The sequence below is a fragment of the Rhinolophus sinicus genome, linkage group LG01 (assembly GCF_036562045.2).
Source record: "Rhinolophus sinicus isolate RSC01 linkage group LG01, ASM3656204v1, whole genome shotgun sequence".
In the NCBI taxonomy this organism is placed as follows: domain Eukaryota; kingdom Metazoa; phylum Chordata; class Mammalia; order Chiroptera; family Rhinolophidae; genus Rhinolophus; species Rhinolophus sinicus.
Window position 1 is genome coordinate 206,044,459 of NC_133751.1, and position 19,710 is coordinate 206,064,168.

General features: G+C 44.2%; 1 protein-coding gene across 2 annotated transcripts in view; it reads right to left on the minus strand.

Moving 5' to 3' along the window:
* The window catches only part of DRC11 (dynein regulatory complex subunit 11), a 136,597-nt gene that overhangs the window by 111,309 nt on the left and 5,578 nt on the right, over positions 1–19,710 (minus strand). The window contains exons 2-5 of one of the 2 annotated variants that reach the window (XM_019740868.2): positions 15,349–15,673; positions 11,193–11,312; positions 9,513–9,704; positions 7,439–7,510 (exon numbers count right to left, since the gene is read on the minus strand). In XM_019740868.2, the coding sequence (XP_019596427.2) occupies positions 7,439–7,510; positions 9,513–9,704; positions 11,193–11,312; positions 15,349–15,673 (709 nt within the window). The remainder of the gene's footprint in view (positions 1–7,438; positions 7,511–9,512; positions 9,705–11,192; positions 11,313–15,348; positions 15,674–19,710) is intronic. The other variant, XM_074315581.1, reaches the window with a different exon arrangement.

The following is a 19,710-nucleotide window of genomic DNA, read 5'->3' on the forward strand; positions in this document are numbered from 1 at the left end:
CTGCGGGCTGCTCCCACTCCACGGCTAACAAACTGAGGAGCAAATAACAAAGGCAAGAAGATATGTTACATTCTGAAATCAGTGGCCTGCGCATTTTAGGCGACAACTTATTTTGAAGTATTTTGTGCTTTGGTACACAGAAAAGTGATCACGCTTCACGATGGTTTTCCATTGTAAGAAATCATTCAGTTGTCATGACAACCTACTGCAATTTTCCAACATGATTAACATCGGCCATTGCTTGAAGGTGCATCATCTCTCCTGAAGTCCTTCTAACAGCTCTGTGAAATTGGTAGCACTACTCTGCTCTGACAGAAGAAGAAACTGAGGCTCAGAGGGAGGGTGGGTATGTCGCTCAAAGCCCCCACTGGCCCACAGGGTAAGGCAGGGCCACGGGATGCCTGGTTCTTTGTCACCATGGTGGAGCAAACCCTCAAAGCTGGTGCGTGGGGACCTGCACTCATTTCTAAAAGACTGCCTCCCTCCGGGACACTTAGGGAACAGCTCTTTGCATTTCAAATATAAAGGAAAACGAACATGAAGCAAAACAAAACCTCACAAATCATGGCAAATCCATTTTTTGAGAATAAGTTTATTTCCTGAAATGAGCAAATGTCATCTGGAACCAAATATAATGAATAATACACATGACCAAACTGGACGATGTGGCTTTTGGCTGAAATTCAAGTGTGATTATGAAAGAGCATTTCATTTTGATTCTTCACTCATTTTGGCTCGGACAACCATTCTCTAAGGGTAGCTCACCGGTATGGACGGAGGGCAGGGAGGCCCAGGATACTGCGTATCGCGTCCTACGGAGTCTGGGAGGGGGCGCTCATGGGGCGCCCCAGCTCCTACTTGGGTTATTTGGTGATAAGAAAAAGGTGTAACTTGTTGACCAAAAAATAATCTAGCACATAGCTTGTTTCATGTTAGGATTTGGAAGTGAGCAGGGTTTTATGGTGCTTCGAGGATTCAGTTGATACATCTTCAAAGTGACAGTTCTTTCTCTTTAATAAGCGTCCCCCCAGTGTTCATTATAATGCAAACATTGATAGCTTCAGGGTAACATAAAATATATGATGGTCATGACCGCAGGACAAATTATTTCAAAGGGATCCACAGAAGGAAATGTATTTTATTCATTAAGTTTCCTCCTACTTGATCCACTCCATTGGTTCTGCCAATTAGGATAACTGCACATGAATTTTTAGAGTGCTATTTATTTTCCTTTGTAGATTTTAGAATATAAATATTTAAAATGGTAATATCAAAAAATGTATATGACAATGGTAAGAAAAACAGTCGGTCAGGAATTGAAGGCATAATGATGTTTCTTGCTCTATTGGTTTCAGTTCCTACACAGTCGCCCCTGCAAACATGCCAAGCTTCCAATAAAGACACAAATCCAGTTCTGATCAAATAAGTCAATGGTTTCTACACTGGCAGGATGTAACAAAATGAAATAACAGAAAAATAATATTTTAAAATGAGTGGTCAATATCTTAATTAGTGATAGAGTGGAAAATATATTCAATGGAAACTACTTCTTGGACTTGGGGTAATAGATTTTTATGGTTATCAGCCAATGAACAGAAGATATTATTCCTTATAAATTGAATCCATATATTTCTCAATGGTATAAAATTTCAATAGAGCATGAATACCAAGAGAAGACATACCAGAAGGAAAAAAACAAAAGCAAACTGGAGAAAGTCACATTTAGTAGAAAACAGACACGTTATTCCCTTTATAGTATCCAAACACTACCGCTGAAAATCAGACTTTTAGAATTTGAGCTGAGCAGATATAAACTACAAAGTAAAACAGAGAAATCATATTAAGGAACATGGAATTCTATCTTTATGTGGTATCAGTGTAAGACACGAGTAAGACTTCAGTATGAAAGATATTGCCTGGCCATTCCCTTAGTTTCTGGCGTGAATATAGGAGATGCTCAATAAACGCAGGCTGAATGAAATTAAACGGAAATTGTTGGATCAAAATTGCTGCTAACGTAAAATTTCATGTTAAACTTAGATGATCTTAGATTGAATCTTCTGACTGCGATTTTAAGTTTTAAAGTAGAAAATTAGAGCTAACCATTGTTTTTATCATTACGTCTTATATGTGTGAGCTTCTTAAGGGTGGGATAGAGAAATAACGTCATATCCTTACCTAGCTACCTGTCTGTATACACCCCCAAATTTGGAGATCTTAGGAGAAAAAACTGATAACATTCTATGGTCATTTGCTTTTATTTTAAAATGTGTATTTCCCCACCACTTAATGAAGTAAAATTTAAGCAGTTTGGAAAATATAGACAACTATGGACAAAAAAATCTTCCAAAGTCCCCACATTACAAAATGAGCACTATTTGAACTTGGCATATTTCCTTTCTTTCTTTTGTATGAATACGAATGTGTGTATATATTGAGTTAAAATCATATCACACGCATAGTTCTAAATCCTGTATTTTCACTTTGGGCATTGTCATGTCTTCAGATATTAGTCATAAACATACGTTTGCAATGGTGGCATGCGACCCCAGTAATGTAGGTAATCATAAATTATGTAACTAGCTACATCCCTACTCTAGAAGACTAGAGTGGTTTCTTTCCAATTTTCATTATTGAACAGAACACCAGGAAACCTCTATGTACAGAAATCTCTACTTCTGATGATTTCCTTAAGATAAAAATAGAATTGGGGTGAAGGACACATACATTTTGATGGGCTTGCTGCAGCTTGCTGACAGTCGTTCAGAAAGGCTGAGTCGACTTAACGCATCGTGTACGGGAATGAGCATCGCACTCTGGTCAATAATTATAACTTGAAAACCCGTATTTTCTTCTAAAAAGACAGATGCAACGTGCCCCATTTCACTAACTCTGAGACGCATGTTTTTCACTTCACCACATCTGAAATTAGGGCTGGATTAGGGATGGGTGTGCATTAGAATCTAGGATGTAGTTTGGTTTACTTCACCAAACATTTTTTTCTTTAATGGCAAATAAAAATCACAACTAATCTTCCAATTGATAACATCTTGATTCAATCTCACTATACATTTCAACGTCCCAGTGAAGTTAAAAAAAATCTTTTTTTAATTGTGGTAAAAAAAATAACATAAAATTGATTAGCCATTTGTAAGGATTAGCCATTTGTAGTGTTAAGTATATCCACATTGCTGCGCTACAGATCTCTAGAACTTTCTCCTTTTGCAAAACTGAAACTCTGTGCCCTCTGAACAACAGCTTCCCATCGCCCTCCCTCCAGCCCCTGGTGGCCACCGTGCCACTTTCTGTTTCTATGAGTTTGGCTACGTTAGACACCTCAAAAGAATGGCTGCACACAGCGTTTGTCTTTTTGTGACTGGCTTATTTCTATTAGTATAATATCCTCAAGCTGCATCCATACTGTGGCACATGTCAGGACTCCCTTCGTTTGATGGCTGAATAATATTCCACCCAGTGAATTTTTTAAATCATAAAAGTCTGTGACAAATGGCAGACATTGCTCACCCACCTGATTCTTACAGCATGACTAAACAACTAGGAAATAAAAGCTGGGCTGGGGTCTCAAGGGGTTTTCCATTCTAAAAATAAGTGTTGACCTGGTTTTGAAATTCTAAGATCAAAGAACGAAGGGCCCACAGTGCCCCACGCTCTGCTGTGTCAGCCATAGGCTGCTGATCACTTGATTTTTCTTGAAAGTGAAATCAAGAATGTAGGTGATCCCAAATTTATAAAAAACTCACTCAACTTAACTCCAAAAATACAAACAACCCAATTAAAAAATGGGCAGAGGACATGAAGAGACATTTTTCTAAAAAGGACATACAGATGGGAAACAGACATATGAAAAAATGCTCAATCTCACTAACCATTAGACAAATGGAAATAAAAACCACAATGAGATACCATCTCACCCCTGTCAAAATGGCTATTGTCAATAAATCAACAAACAACAAGTGCTGCCGAGGATGTGGAGAAAAGGGAACCCTCGTACACTGTTGGTGGGATTGCAGATTGGTGCAGCCACTATGGAAAACAGTAAGGAGGTATCTCAAAAATCTGAAAATGGAACTACCTTATGATCCAGCAATCCCACTCCTAGGTATCTATTCGGAGAAGTCCAAAACTCTAATTCAAAAATCTTTATGCACTCCTTTGTTTATTGCAGCACTATACACAATAGCCAAGACATGGAAGCAACCGAAATGCCCATCGGTAGATGACTGGATTAAGAAACTGTGGTACATTTATACAATGGAGTATTAGGCAGCCATAAAGAAGAAAGAAATCTTACCATTTGCAACAACATGGATGGACCTAAAGAACATTACGCTAAGTGAAATAAGTCAGACAGAGAAATGCAAATACCACATGATCTCACTTATATGTGGAATCTAAAGAAAAGAATAAATGAATGAACTAATCAGAAATAGTCTCAGAGACATAGAGGAAAAACTGAGGGTTGCTAGATGGGGGTGGTGGGGATATGGGGGAAGGTAAGGGAATTAGAAAGCACAGTCAGTAACCACAAGATTGCCACAGGGTTACAAAAATCAATTTGGGGAATGTAATCAATAATGTTGTAAAGATTTTGTAAGGTGTCCGATGGACACTTGTCTCGTTAGGGAGATCACCTCAGGGAAGATGTAGATGCCTGATCACTGCACTGTACACCTGAAGCTGAAGCTGAACAATAATGAATGTCAACTACAATTTTATATATATATATATATATATATATATATATATATATATATATATATATATATATGTATGTATATGGTTACAAGAAGCGGAGTACAGCATTAGGAATAGAGACAGTGGAAATATAATGGCTGTGTGCGATGTCAGAGGGGTAGTGGATGGGGGGAGGGGGGTTGACACAGTGTGAGGGATATAAATGATAAACGTCTAACTATTACATTGTTTTGTGCACCTGAAACTAATAAAAACAAATAAATAAATTAATTAAAAAAAAGAATAAAAGCAGGAAGCAAAATAAACATAAAAAAAAAGAACGTAGGTAATAAAAATCAAGGTATTTTTAAAATCGTATTTGCCACTCTGGTATGATTTACCATATTTTTTAAGCCAATAAAGGCTGGATGTCACAATCGAGACATTATAAACACATATGCAGTGATATCCTGCCCCTTCACCAGGAAACTATGTGCTCCCAAGTGTCTGAAACATGGCGGTGAATTTCTTTATCAAGCAAAATCATTCATGTTTTCAATTCTGTGCTGACAACAGAGAACACAACTGTAGTTGGGGCAGTCGGGATGAGGGACAGAAAGAAAATATAAGCTATTCTAAACCAAAATGTACTTACCATGTCCTTTGTCATTCAGAACGTGCCATTATAAAATCGATGACAATTATAGCAATACCATGAATAGGGGACTAAATTATATTTTTCCTGATAGTAATAATATCACTGAGAAGATCTTTTATTTGAAATTCTAAAATCCCAGAAAATAAAATGTAATATCTCTGTACAAGAAGACCCAATGAGAACACGGCTTACACGGCCATATTTATGGCTGATCACAGAACAAAGGGCCCACAGTGCCCCATGCTCTGCTCTGTGTCAGCCGTAGGCTGGTGACCGCTTGATTTTTCTCTGAAACTGAGCAGAGGGAATGCAGTATCAGAAAACGTAACTTAAATGCCATAAGAAAAGAACAGTATAGAGAGAACCATATCCATACATTGGTCAAAGAGTACAAACCACATTCACCTTTTTACTTCTCAGATCTGCTTCTCACAGAACCTGGACCAACACAGGGACGTTGAAAAATCCTCTCGGCATCTGCTACAGGGGTGGTGTATGTGGGTATTTTACTGATTTGGTCCCGTTGCGATACTTATGCTTCCCTAGATAATCTCTGTTCGAGATTTTCTAATTTATTATCATAGTTATTCACAATATTATCTAATGTTTTTTAAATCTACTAGTATCTGTGGTTATAGACGGTGTATCTTGATTGGCCTCACCAGAGCTTTGTACGTGATTAGCATTTTCAAAGACTCAGTCATAGGATTTATCAGTGTCACTGTTTCAATATTTTGATCTGGGTATTAAATGTGGGGTGCCAGGGATGAGGCTCACCCCAACACACCGTAACTCAGTGCTGTAACAGGTTCCCCAGGTTTTCTTTCCTTTTCTTCTTAAAAAGATTACAATGTCCGATTTTGAAAGCTGAGCAGGTCAACCACTAAGGCCCCACCAGTAATGGGCGCCATCTCCGGTGGCAATTTGCTTTGTAAAGAGTCAGCAGAGGGGACTCAAGAGCTGCCTTCAAACACTCGAAGGGTTTTTCATGTGAAAGGGGGACCAGACACATTCTGAGCTACCCCGGGGACTGAACCCAGCAGGTCTGTGGGAACCGCAGGGAGAAAGACTGCAGTTGAGTGACAGGGAGAAGCTTCCATAATGAAGCAGAGGGGTCCGTGCAGGAGGGGCTCTGGGAGAAGCCCCTCGTCAGAGGCTTTGGACTTCGTGATGCGGATTATGGGGAAACTCCTTCGCACAGACACGCTACGGTGGTCCCAGGTTATCCCCACCTCCTGGGGCGCACATCCTCCTGTGCCCCCCTCTCCCTGAGTGTGGGTGGACCCCATGATCTGCTTCTAGACAATCTGAACATGCCACCTCCGCCATCACTCGCAGGAGACTAACGGCTGCTCGTTCCCTTGCTGGCCTTGGTGAAGAAGGTGGCCACAGAAGAGGCCCTGTCAGGGAGCTGGACTGCCTGCAGCTAACAGCTGGCCATAAACCTGAGGCCTCCGTCTGACAGCCCCCAAGAAGCTGAATCCCGACAGCAACCACACAGCTGGGAAGCCCAACTTCCCACGGTGAGCCTCCGATGAGACCCCAGCCCCAGCTGATACCTGCACCCTGGGCAGAGGACCCAGCTACCCAGCTAATACGTGCCAGATGCCTGAGCCACAGAAACTGAAATAACAAAGGTGTGCGTGTAAGCTGTTAAGTTGGTGATAATATTGTTACACAGCAGAAGGTAACTAATACACCCTTTCAACTCCGATTCAGTAATCACCATAGAGATCGCCCCAAACGCGGCTACATCGGCGCAAATCCATTGTCACAACCACAAATACTGTCCAGTCAAGTGCACTGAGGGGTTCAGACATGGAAAGCCTATGTGAGCAACTCAGAGCCTGATCTGTGTGGAGCCGTCCACAGGGTCTAACAGATGCGTAGACGGACACCGCCTGCTCTCTCTGGGTCCCCCAGGCAGGCTTCTGCTGAATACAGGTGATCCCATCCTCTTAAGTCATGGGTCACTCAGTTTTACTTCTTTTCTGCCCTCAAGAACTCTCTAAGGAAGACACGATCTGACAGATTCTATCACCTCTAAGAAAACCAGATGCATACTCTGTGCACAAGGAAACTTACCATACCCAGGAATATCATCTCTTCTTCTCTCTGTCGTTCGGTTTTCCTACATTGGTGGAAACCTCGCCAAACCTAGAAACAAAGAAATGGCTACTTGTTTAATACATTAAAAAAAAAACAAAAAAAAAAAACCCAGAGGAAACACGGTGGTACCGTTTCTCCCATATAAACTGTGTGTCCCCAAAGACATAATGACCATGCAGTGAAGGTCATACACGTGTGTGTGCTGATGGGATATTTTTCTGTGATCACAGGCAGCATTTCTGAAGAAAGACTGAGTCACAGAAATGGCCCGTACTGCTGTCTGAGGACCCCCTGGGAACCCTGAGGCAGGTCCTGGTTCCCGCGCTGCCCTACTGAGCAAGGTGTACTGGGGCAGCCTCCTGACCCAGGGGATCCACACAAGCCCACCCTCGTAGCAAAGACTGCGGACTCAGCAACAGCCTCACACCTGTTAGAATGGCTGTTATCAAAAGACAAGAGATAACAACTGCTGGTGAGGCTGTGGAGAAAAGGGAGCCCTTGTGCACTGTTGGTGGGTATGGATCGTCACAGCCACTATGGAAAACAGCATGGAGGGTCCTCAAAACAAATGAAAAACAGAACTACCAAATGATCCAGCAATCCCACTTCTGAGCATACACATCCAAAGGAAAGGAAATTGGTCTCGCAAAGCGATAGCTGCATTATTCACAATAGCCCAGACAGGGAAGCAGCCTGAGCGTCTGTTGATGGATGAATGGATAGAGAATGCAATGGAGTATTATTCAGCCACAGAAAAGGACATCCTGCCAGCTGAGATTACATGGGTGGGCCTTGAGGGCATTAAGTGAAGTAAGTCAGGCAGAGAACGACAAATACTGTAAGCTCTCACTACAGGTGGAATCTAGTAATACCGAGCTTGTAGCTGTGTAGCGGCCTCGGGCTAGGGCCTGAGGGAAATGGGTGAAGGTGGTCATAGGGACAAACGCCCAGTTATAAGATGAGTAAGTTCTGGGGATCTACTGCACAGCAGACGACTGTATTGTGTTCTTAAAGATTGAGGGTTGATCTTACATGCTCTCACTATAAGAAAAACTGGTGATGGTGTGAGGTGATGGATATGTTGTCTGGCCTGACTGTGGTGATCATTTTATAATCGTGTATCAAATCACGACGTACATCTTAAACTTGCACAAGGTTGTCTGTCAACTAAATCTCCAGGAAGTTGAGGGACAAAAGAAGAGATGGCCTATAATACTTGTTAGTGAGATTCCCCTACCTGGGCTTCTTCAAGAGAAACTTCTAGATTGCAGAAGTGTGGGGCTAGATCTAAGAGTGTCAATTCATGGCTTTAAAAGAAAAGTTTCTGTAGTAGTGTGGGGGAAATACAACACAGCAACGTCCAAGAATCGTACAACTGAAGTTATGAACTCAGATGCTTGTTTGAAACTTCACATTCCCAGAGACACTTGATGGAAAACCGTCTCTGATCGGTGCCCCCTCCATTCCCATTCAAACTCAAGTGGGGACACTCCAGCCTAATTCTAATTTGTGTCACTTTGCCGTCTTTTGCATTTTCCTGTAAGCAACGTAGTCTCCATTTGAAAAAAGATGGGGTATAATGAAGGTGCTCGTCCTACAAAGGGAAGGAAACCTCGAGGCCCGCTCTTAAGAGGAACATGGAGGTTCTGGTTACTGGAATTTTGTGGGAATGGCACACACATTGGCAAGCTAGCAAGTATGAACGCTTGCAGGCCTCCTATCTGTGCATAAATGTATTTTTCAAAATTCGTTAAGGACTTATATCCTCACTGAATTCTTAGCAACCTTCTTTCCAGTGATTATCAATGATCTTCAAAAACATTTGCTGAAAACGCCCTGTATTTTATTCCTATGCATAATAAAATGTTAAAATTGTGACCAAGCTTAGTGAACGGTTTCCCCAGAGTAAGATAATCAATCTTTCTGGAATTTAATCCAGTTCTACTGCAGGTAGCACTTGGGAATTCTGCGTTTTGGAGCTGACCCCCACCCCGGGACCCATCTCTAGCTATCAGGCACCTTGTCCCCAAGCCCAACCCCACATTCGCACCTTCTGAATGCGCAGTGCGGCTGCCCCAACATCTGCTATTCTGTCGCCGAGAGCCCTGGCGTGCCTGGCTCTGTGTTCTTGAAGGAAGATCTGCTTCATGAACATTGCTCTCAGGCGACCCTGCCGTGCCCTCTCTGCGATCTGGATTAATTTAACAGCCTCTTCTAGGGAGATACCCTTTGCAGGGCGTGTCTGCAAAACGCATTTGAGATAAGTCAATGTGTAAACACGTTAGCTACGTCAATTGAGCCCAGAAACATCACACACTTACTTCCAAGCCAACCTTGCAAAGAGTTCCCAAACTGCTAATAAAGAGTATGATGGCCCAATAGAATCACTTTCCCATGAATTATGTATATTTTGATAATTTGCCACGCGCAACCTGTGGTCCCATATTTAAGGATTCCTTAAGCTTTCCTCTGCCAGTCCAAACAAAACACTAATTAGCTCCATAATATTTTAGGTTGGCAGCAAATTATACTAGGAATGCCAATAAAATGGATTCAATACAACTTGAAATCGATATCAGTGTTTCATTAACTTAATAGTGTAAACATAAATTAAAAACACATCTCTAATAGGAGAATTTAAGACATAAAATACACAGGAAGTAAAACGATGACTTTAAAATCAATTATAGAATGATCTAGTGAATGTGACTAATGTTAAAATCATCGTAAGTGTATTCACTTTATAGGTGAAATGTTCTCCAGGACCTACAAATTTGCATTTTAAAACATCCAAATGTGATGGGTACTATGAAGACAGAAAAATCAGGTGCGTGCAGTAAAAGGCTGCCTGGGGACTTCAGGTACAGTATGTGGGGGGAGGGGGGAGTCCAGTGAGGGACGGTGCTGTTCTGGAAGGAAAGAGGGAGAAAGGAGAAAGGAGAGCAAGGCTGCTGGGCATCAGAGGCCGGAGTGAGCTGAGTGGGCTCAGGCAGGGTTTCCAGGCAGGAATTCCCACCCATTCTCAGGAATTTTTTTCGCTTCCCCATGCTCAAATCCCGAGATATAAACTGTTTTCTGTTCTCCACGATGAATCGTTTCCACAAAGTGACGGCCTATATTACCAACCACCTGGGTTCAAGGAGCCGATTTTCCCCATTTCCCAACTAACTTTTCTTGGGATTCAGGAACGGAAAAAGCAAAAAAAATTCCTGAGAATGGGTGGGAATTCTCACCCAGAAACCCTAGCAATAAATAGGGAAAAAGTCTAAGAAATACATTGTGAGTAGTGCGTTTATTTACCATTTTGGGTATTACTGGGTTCAAGGAACCGATCTTCCGACCAACTTTCCTCGGGATTCGGGGATGGAAAAGCAAAAAAATTTCACAAGGACGGGTGGGAATTCCTGCCTGGAAACCCTAGGCTCAGGCCCCAGGCCCTCTGCATCCCTGGAGCGTGGGAGCAGCTGTGCACGTGGCCTGGCGTGGGGACAGCCTTGTGCATGGTGCGCAGAAAGGAGAGGCCCTGGGATCCAACAAAGCTCCCAAGCACAAGCTGAGTCCTTTTCCAGGCCTGATCCTGGCCACACGTCAGGATCCAGCACAAGACACTGAGGTTCCACGTGCGGGTGCTCTCCTCACACTGCATAGAATCCAGTTGCTTCTCAATTAGAAGCAGAAAAAGGAGGTTTTACCGATTATGGAAGAATCTTGGTTAAAATGAGATACAAACCTTGCCAGAGAGTTCCAGTTCAGTGTCGGCTAATATTTGAGAAAGGATTTTCTCTCTTCCTTTTATTACTTCCAATTTCTCCTTCAAAAAATATTTGGGAATGGGAATATCTAATTGTTGCTAGAGAAGACAAAAAAATAAGCAAAAGAGCATTTTTGTCACAATTCCAGGGCTCAAATCCACTTAAAATACACAATAAGGACATGAGCATCGAAGGACTGGCTTTACTTCCCATCCTCTTTTAAGAGACGATGAGGCCAACGGAGTGAAGAGAGTGCGTTACTGCTGAGGAGACACAAATAAAAGCAAAAGGAAAAACCGAAGCCACATCCCTTGTTTTAATTACAGTAAAACTGGAGTAATTCATATCCGAGTTAGCCCCCAATTAACTAATGATAACAATAAATTTCTTTAAAGAAATATAATATAATCTCAGCCTACCTAAAATAATACTGCAAATTAGAAAAGCAAAGTATTGAGCTATAGAGACTTTTGAATTAAACCTAATCATTCATCGTTAGCACCATCAACTATTTGTACATAAGCGGTCACAATTTTTTCTAATAATTTGGTTTTATTTTTACCTGGTTTTAAATTACCCCATTACAAAGATTATTTAAAAATTAATTTGCGGGGCGGCCGGATGGCTCAGTTGGTTAGAGTGCGAGCTCTGAATGACAGGGTTGCCGGTTCGATTCCCACATGGGCCAGTGGCTGTGCCCGCTACAACTAGATTTAAGACAATGAGCTGCCACTGAGCTCCCAGAGGGGCGGCTGGATGGCTCAGTTGGTTAGAGCGGGAGCTCTCAACAACAAGGTTGCTGGTTCAATTCCCACATGGGATGGTGGGCTGTGCCCCCTGCAACTAAAGATTGAAAACGGCAACTGGACTTGGAGTTGAGCTGCGCCCTCCACAACTAGATTGAAGGACGACTACTTGGAGCTAATGGGCCCTGGAGAAACACACTGTCCCCCAATATTCCCCAATAAAATGTATATTAAAAAAATTGATTTGCTTTATTAGAAAACTTATTTTTACACAACAAATATAAACTTCTATTCTTCACTTTTGTATATTAACAAATATTTCAAATTAGTGGAGGTCAAATGAATACGCACAGTGTAAGTTCCATAATCAGGAGTGTACAAGGGTTATTAAAGGGTCTGGGTGGGCCCTTGGCCAGCCCCTATGTCCCAGATATTCTTTCCGACACTCCTGGCTGCCCTCTGGTAGATCAGTTGATCGGGGAGAGCTAAGGCTCTTGTCTTCAGGGTCAGGTCTCTTTTTTTCCCATTCCGGTGTGATTCCCCACACTCTTCTCCCAATCCAGGGAATTTTGAACAGGGCTTCCCTTAAACAAGCATCCGAGCATAAAGGGGTGTCTTTCTGAGGACTTCGGTGTGACGGTATCCCTAGCACTTCTGGGAGGTGGCAATAGTTTTTGAAAACCAAACCTTCCTTAGACTCATGGAGCATTTAGGGTGAACTAAGTGTGAATTTCCAGGGCCCAGTGGCCTGGGGATGGAGGACAGTCAGAGGAGAATGACTACTGTTTATGTTGTGATTTTATTTATTGATAAGCATGTTCAAGTGTTGTACTTTTCTAAATTTTAAGGCAAAACTTTATTGACATGGCTCCATCGGGTCCATTTAGGCCAAAAATTATAAATAGGATTTTGAGGGTGAGGAAACAGCAGTTGAGCCTGGGAGAGGCAGGAAGACAGATGTGGCTGCTTTGGGCTTACTGCTGGATCTCCATCCCCAACACAGTCTATGTCCACTGCAGACACCACGGGGGTTCCAGTCTCTGTGCGGTGGAACCAAGGAAACTTCTGGTGGCAGAGAAACTCCCTCCCCTGCATGTTTCTCGACATCAGGGGACCTCTTTGGGAAGGCTCCTTATGTGGCAGGTTCCAGAAACAGTCTTCTGGCTAGTTCAGCTCAAAGGGGACGCTGATGGAAGGACTTGGGACCTTGTGGAACCAGGGCAGGAACGTGGCTGAATGTGTGTCAGCAGCAGGGGTGCGTCCAGGGATGAAGATGCCTCCAGGACTCGGCCATTTGTTTCTGCTCCTCTTGGTGAGTCTGCTTTGTTCTCCTTTTCTCTTTCTTCCTTTTCCTATCTGAACAGCAGCAGCCTCCATTCTTCTGAGTATTTGGTGAACAAAGTCTCTGACTACTTACAAGTTTGGGAGACTACAATTCTGACCCTGAGACAGAAACGGGTCTCTCTGTCCCGGTTCAGCATCTCTCCAGGGAGGACTGGATGTGGCAGCTGCGAAGGTGCCCATCCCAGAACCAATCAGCAGCGGTCAGTGGTGCCAGTCACACTGTACAAATAACTGGGTGCTGGCCCGGCAAGACCTAGGGGAGCTGCGGGCTATGTGGGTGACAAAGCCGCAGAAGCCCAGACACAGAGGATGCTGGTTGGTCTAGGGTTCCACCCTGAAATGCAGGGCTGGGTCACACAGAAGTTCCCAGAGGTTGGTGTGTCTCTCTGGCCAGGGCATTGTTTATGGAGTCCATGCTTCTGATGTTGGATGTACCCTCTAACCAGCTGGACTTCAGTGTTGTCACATGGTTCAATCCACACCTTCCAGGTCTGGCGGTAAACACTGTTGATAGTGTCCTGCTACAAAGGCTTCCTGGATGATGTCACCCATTCATCACCCCTCTCAAGGTTCGGTGGCTTCATCACCCCTCCCAAGGCCCCACGGCTCCATCACCCCTCCCAAGGCCCCGCGGCTCCATCACCCCTCCCAAGGCCCCGTGGCTCCATCACCCCTCCCAAGGCCCCCACGGCTCCATCACCCCCTCCCAAGGCCCAGCGGCTCCATCATCCCTCTCAAGCGCCCCCCCCCCCCCCCGCGGCTCCATCATCCCTCTCAATGCCCAGCAGCTCCATCATCCCTCTCAATGCCATTCCTCCAAGAAGATGAACCAGGCAAAGCAGAGGGTTGACCGAAGCAGTAAGAAAAGCGGGAAAAACTGAAGGCGCCCACCATATAAATTTCACAAACTTCTTATTTCTTAAATTTAGGAATATTATTTAATATGCTTGGAATTAAATTAATAAACTTAATATTACTTTCTTAATTAAGTTTAGGAATATGATTAATGACTATTTGTTTCACATTACTCGAAGTTTTTCATGATATTTTCACACGGGCAAGTAAAGTACACCTGACCTAAAAAACCTGGTGCTTTAACCCATGTTCTCATAAATGAATATAATAAACATGAAAGTTTTGGAATGATCTTCAACATTTCGTTCATTTCGGTTATTCTCGTTAGTCCATTCTAATAAAATGCACCACTAAGGTTAGGAAAACATAAAATTATAGAAGCCTAATTATTTTCGGAAGGAAGAAACACTAAACCCCATGTAGAAAATTAAACACTTTCTCCTTTTAATTTTATTTCAGGAAACGTTCCTTTCAAAATGAAGCCTGGACTCATGGGACCATGATACTGAAGGGAGGTGTCCACCGGTCCCTGGCAGACTTGGCCAGACAGAGCCTCAGGGGAGATCCTGGGGACAGGCAGTGAAGGGCCGAGGGCAGAGGCCGGGCCCAGTGCTCACAGGACAGCGCTGGTGACAGGTGACAGCAGGAGAGCTCCGGGGCCTCAGACAGAGAGGGAACCGTTTAGTGTTGGAGGTTCAGAGGCCCATAGCTGTACATGTCCCCACTGCCCCCACCCGCGTCACCACTGACCCAAAGCAAAGGAGGAGGCGCATCTACCTGGGGTCAGAAATCAGCCACCAGAGGCTCCTCATCCAGAAGATGATGGGCACACAAAGTTGAGAGAGAGATTTTCTTCGGAAAAAGAAGCAGGGGTGCTGCGATTGAACATCGGGAGGCTTTTTGCCACAGGATATTTGGAAAGGGGTTGGCCTCCTCCAGTCCAACAGGCCTGGACCCCATGGTGACAAGGAAGGCCCAATGGCCTTGTGTCCACCACACACGACGACTGCAAGGATTCATCTACACCCCAAACTGGGGAACCCAGCACGGTCTAACCGAAGGGCTACGCGTCCACCTCTAACACAATAGCCAACTAGTAACTATGTCTGACAGTCTGCAGAGTACTGGTTACAGGCCTGCATATCTCATTTAAAACCAAAACTAATGAGGAAACAACCCGGGTACTTACGGGGGCCAACTTCAGATCCTGCAAGATGTCATCAAAATAATGGAACTCACTTAATTCCAGTTCAACCATTTCACTCTTCAGTTCCAGAATGCGGCCCATCACTCCATCCAGTATTTTTCGGATCAGTATTCGTTTCTGCGGATGGACGATCTGGTCATAGACATTCTCCAGGTTTCTGAAGATCTGCACGTATTTTATGTAGAAGGTGGCTAACGTCTGGAAGATGAAAACTGGATTTCTCTGTGGTTCTATTATCTTCTGAGACTCTTTATCGAGCAAAGAATTGAGGGCTTCTTGGGTCTGATGCCACATCTGATTGTACATCCTGAGGAAAGACAGAGTGTTTAGCTGAAACAATCAGCAACAATTACTCTGTCAGGCACACATATGAGGCATCTCCCATAACAAAATGTAACTCATCAAATGTGAGCTAAGAGTACTGCATGTACTTACCAGGCTCTTTGGACAAACTCTGCCCTGTTTTGATGTGCATATGACTTCTGGATATGACCACTGCTGTTATTATCAACTAAACAGTTTAAACAGCTTTTCAATTAAGTGACATACAGTGAATCCTCACCACCCGTCAAGCCAGTACTGAAGTTGATAACCAGACTATCGTGTTTCTCCAAAAATAAGACTGGACCGGGTCTTATATTAATTTTTGCTCCAAAAAATGCATTAGGGCTTATGCTCAGGGCATGTCACCCTGAAAAATCATGCTACGGCTTATTTTCCAGTTAGGTCTTATTTTCGGGGAAACGCGATAGTGAACCGATTTTCCATACACACAGATGGTGGAGCATAAATGGGAACCACCACTCTGGGAACTAATTCAGTATTATCTTGTCAAGTTGAACATGCGCCCACCCTGTGAAGGAGTAATTACACTCCAGAGAAATGCTAATTAATCTGAATCAAGAACGGCCGCAGTAACATTTCCTTGTAACAGCGGAAACCTGGCGATGACCCAAACGTCCATCAACGAGAATGGATACATAAAAAGCACATTCACCATCAGACTATTACACAGCCATGAACAATGAATGAATTACAACTATGAGCACCAACTACGGACCTTACAACTGTAACGTAGAGAGGAAAGGGCAAGAGGCAGATGCGGCCAGGGAGGCTGACCTCTACGGACTGCATCAGAGGGCTTCCTGGCCCTGAGCTCCCATCGGCTGCGTCAGTAGAGGCGCAGACAGGAAGCTGGAGGGTGAGTGGGGGTGTGTCCTCTCCCACTGTCTCCCTGGTGCGTCAAATGGTTGGGAGACTCCTAGTGAAGGCGTAGGCTGGTGACGGTTCTGGTGGTGCCAGCCTCAGGACACCACACCATCCCTTGTTGGTTTCCCTAGACCCTGCTCACACCTTTGTCATTGGCCCCCCTTCCGAATGTGCTATTCTTTTCCTGTTGTGACTCTGACCAACACATTCATAGCAGAGACTTTTGATAAAAAATTAGGGGTGGTTTTGGTATATATATATTTTTTAATCCAAGGAATGAAAAGCTAACTGGAAGTATGCCTGGGGAGGGGCTTATCAGGTTGGCTTCACTGGGGGGGGGGGAGTAAGGCAGGGGGGCGGGGCCAGGAGCCTGGCTGGTCTCTATCTGGGTGTCATCTATTACGTCTTTCCTGTGCTGGTGAGGGCGACTCCAGTCTCTGCCTGCAAAGCAAGTGGGCCAGGACTCTCACTTCCTCTTCGCGGTCGGTTTGGTCTCTCATTCCCACGCTCACCAGTGCCTGGCGTCCCCAGCCTGCGTGCACAGGCCTCTTCCCCAGGAAGGGAGCAGCTCAGCGCCTGCTCCCTGGGGTCCAAATGGCCCTGGTGCAGATCTACAGCCAGTCCTCCCACTTTCAGCCCCAGCTCAGGACCACCAGCCTTGCCCTCTCTTCCCAGGGTTCGGCTGGGACTCTGGCTTGTTCCCTCCCCCTCTGCTGGCCCCCATGTCCCGCTCTCCACCCTGCCTCCTCCCTTCCCTCTGCGGCTCCTTTCCCTCCTCCGACACTTTTGTGACAGCCCTTGTCAAGTGTTCCAATGTCCTCATGGCCTTCGTGTGATTATAGCTTTTTAATTCCTTTACTGCCATTTTGGAGGTGATTCAGGAGCAGGTGGAAATACATATGCTCGTTCAATCTGGGAGCCCCTGCTCAGCCTTCCCAAGGTCATTACCAGGCATCCCAGCAGGTACTGTGCTCTGGTCCCACTACCTGACCTTCCTCACACATGCCCCGCACGTTCTGATGAGTAAGAAATTGTGAACATCACTACTGGAACTCTGACCACACACCGCCTTCTGTCCTTCTGTGACCCCGGGTGACAGTCCATGAAAGGGGGCTCCTGTTACCCCCACGGAGGAGGGGAGAAGGCTACGACGTGCTCCTGAGTGGCAAGGCCAGCGTTTGAACCCAGGTCTCGTGAGTCCAAGCTCGGAGCCATCATTCAACACTGAACCATCATCTCTGTCTCTACCAAATATAAAAGAACCACCAGCACCACTACCAGCACCACCACCAAATACACAAAGGGAATTTTTGTCAACATGGTGGGTGAGAGAAAGACTCTCACTGTTTTAATGTCCGTTCACCTGACGGCTGATGAGGCAAAATAGCTTTTCACTTGCATACTGGGCATTTGTAAAGCCTGTTCTTTGAACTGTTTATCCATCTGTGTTGCCTGTTTCTACGTTGGCTTGTTTTCCTACTAACTGATGGGGCTTCTTTATACATTCTGAGTGTGTATGCGTTCTGTCCTTGCCTTTGGGCTCAGCAGCTGGTTTCTCACTAAGACACAGAGCGGGATGTGGGGACATGCCCTCTGCCTGTGTCCCGGTGGGAAGGGCAGTCCCACCTGGCCCCACCGTGCCCTGGGGCACACTGCCCACCCCGGTGCAGAGCCTGGCTAGCTCACTGCTGGGGGGTTCCACTCCTCCTGGCGTACAGAACTGCAACTTGGATTAAAAAACTCCAAGTTTTGAATTTTTCAATTCAAAATATTTTTATTTAATTTAAAATTAGACTATTAAATCTACAAATATGTACTATTAGTATAATATTATAAATTAATATACATTCAAAATAAAAATGGAACTATTAAAATATTAACTTTCTAAATAAAAAAATTTAAAAATACTTTAAAAATAATTTTGTTATCTATTGTTTTTTATGTACTTGGAGCAGAGAGGGGAGACTTTCATCTTCCTGACCCAAAGTTAAAAGCTTCTCTTGATGTGAAAAGACTTTTAGATTCAGGTGTAACCCATTTATATAATGTCAGTCACGTTCTACGTGCTTTACATACAGAGGGTGCCAAAAAAAGTATACATATTTTAAGAAAGGAAAAAACTGTATTAAAATTGTAATAATATACACCTATAACAAAAGATGAATACAAATTACGTGTATACATTTTTTGGCACCCCCGGTACATTAGCTCATGTAATTCTCAACACCCCAATGAGGTAGGTATTATTATTATTACTCCAGTTTACAGAGGTGGAGACTGAGACACAGAGACATTATTGTCCAGAGCTGTGCAATTTGAATGCAGGATTTGCACCCAGGCAGTCCGGCTGTGGAGTTCATGTGCTGAAGCCCTAAACTTTATTGCCTCATGTTCATCAAGGTGAAAGCAAGTGAGGATGACACATCATGTGGCATAAATGTGATGGACACCACAAGAAAACAAAGCTTTATAGCCCCAAATGCCTCACTTTTCCTCCCCTGTCTCCCTGAGTTTAGATACCGAATATCGCCTCTGGCACCTCATCCGCTGGGTTCAAGTACCAGATTTCTTCAAACTTAGCAATATTCAAAAACATTGCTGATGAAAGAGCACTCTGTTAGATACGTCTACTATAAAAGGGAACGCTACAACCAGAAAGTTAGCATTTCCTTTAGCCCCAGACATTTCACTCCGTGCATAATAAACAGCTAAGAAACAGTGCTGTTTACCAGAAACAACCCCACAAAAGAACAGCGACAGCCAAAGCAGCGCCTTCTGCCTGTGTAAAGCATCTGGAACATTTTGGCAATTCTGTTTCTCATGCCTCAAAAAGAGCAACAGCGAGAGGAGAGCAGGAAGCCAAGCTGTACTATGGATAACAATAAGCAGAGGCTTCTCGACGTCTGCCTGGAGCATATAAAGCTGTGGAGGGTCCAGAGTTGAGCAGATGCCTCGCCTGCCAAAGCCCAGCCTTCCGGCGTCTGAGCGGGGCAGCGGACCCGAAGTGTCCAATCGGACTGGTGACACTGGCGGTGCATACCAAGAGGCTCAACAAGTGTTCACAGAAAACAGAAACGCGCCCAGTGCGTTGTGTGGGTTCAACAGGCCTTCGGGCCTCAACCTGTCAGGACAACA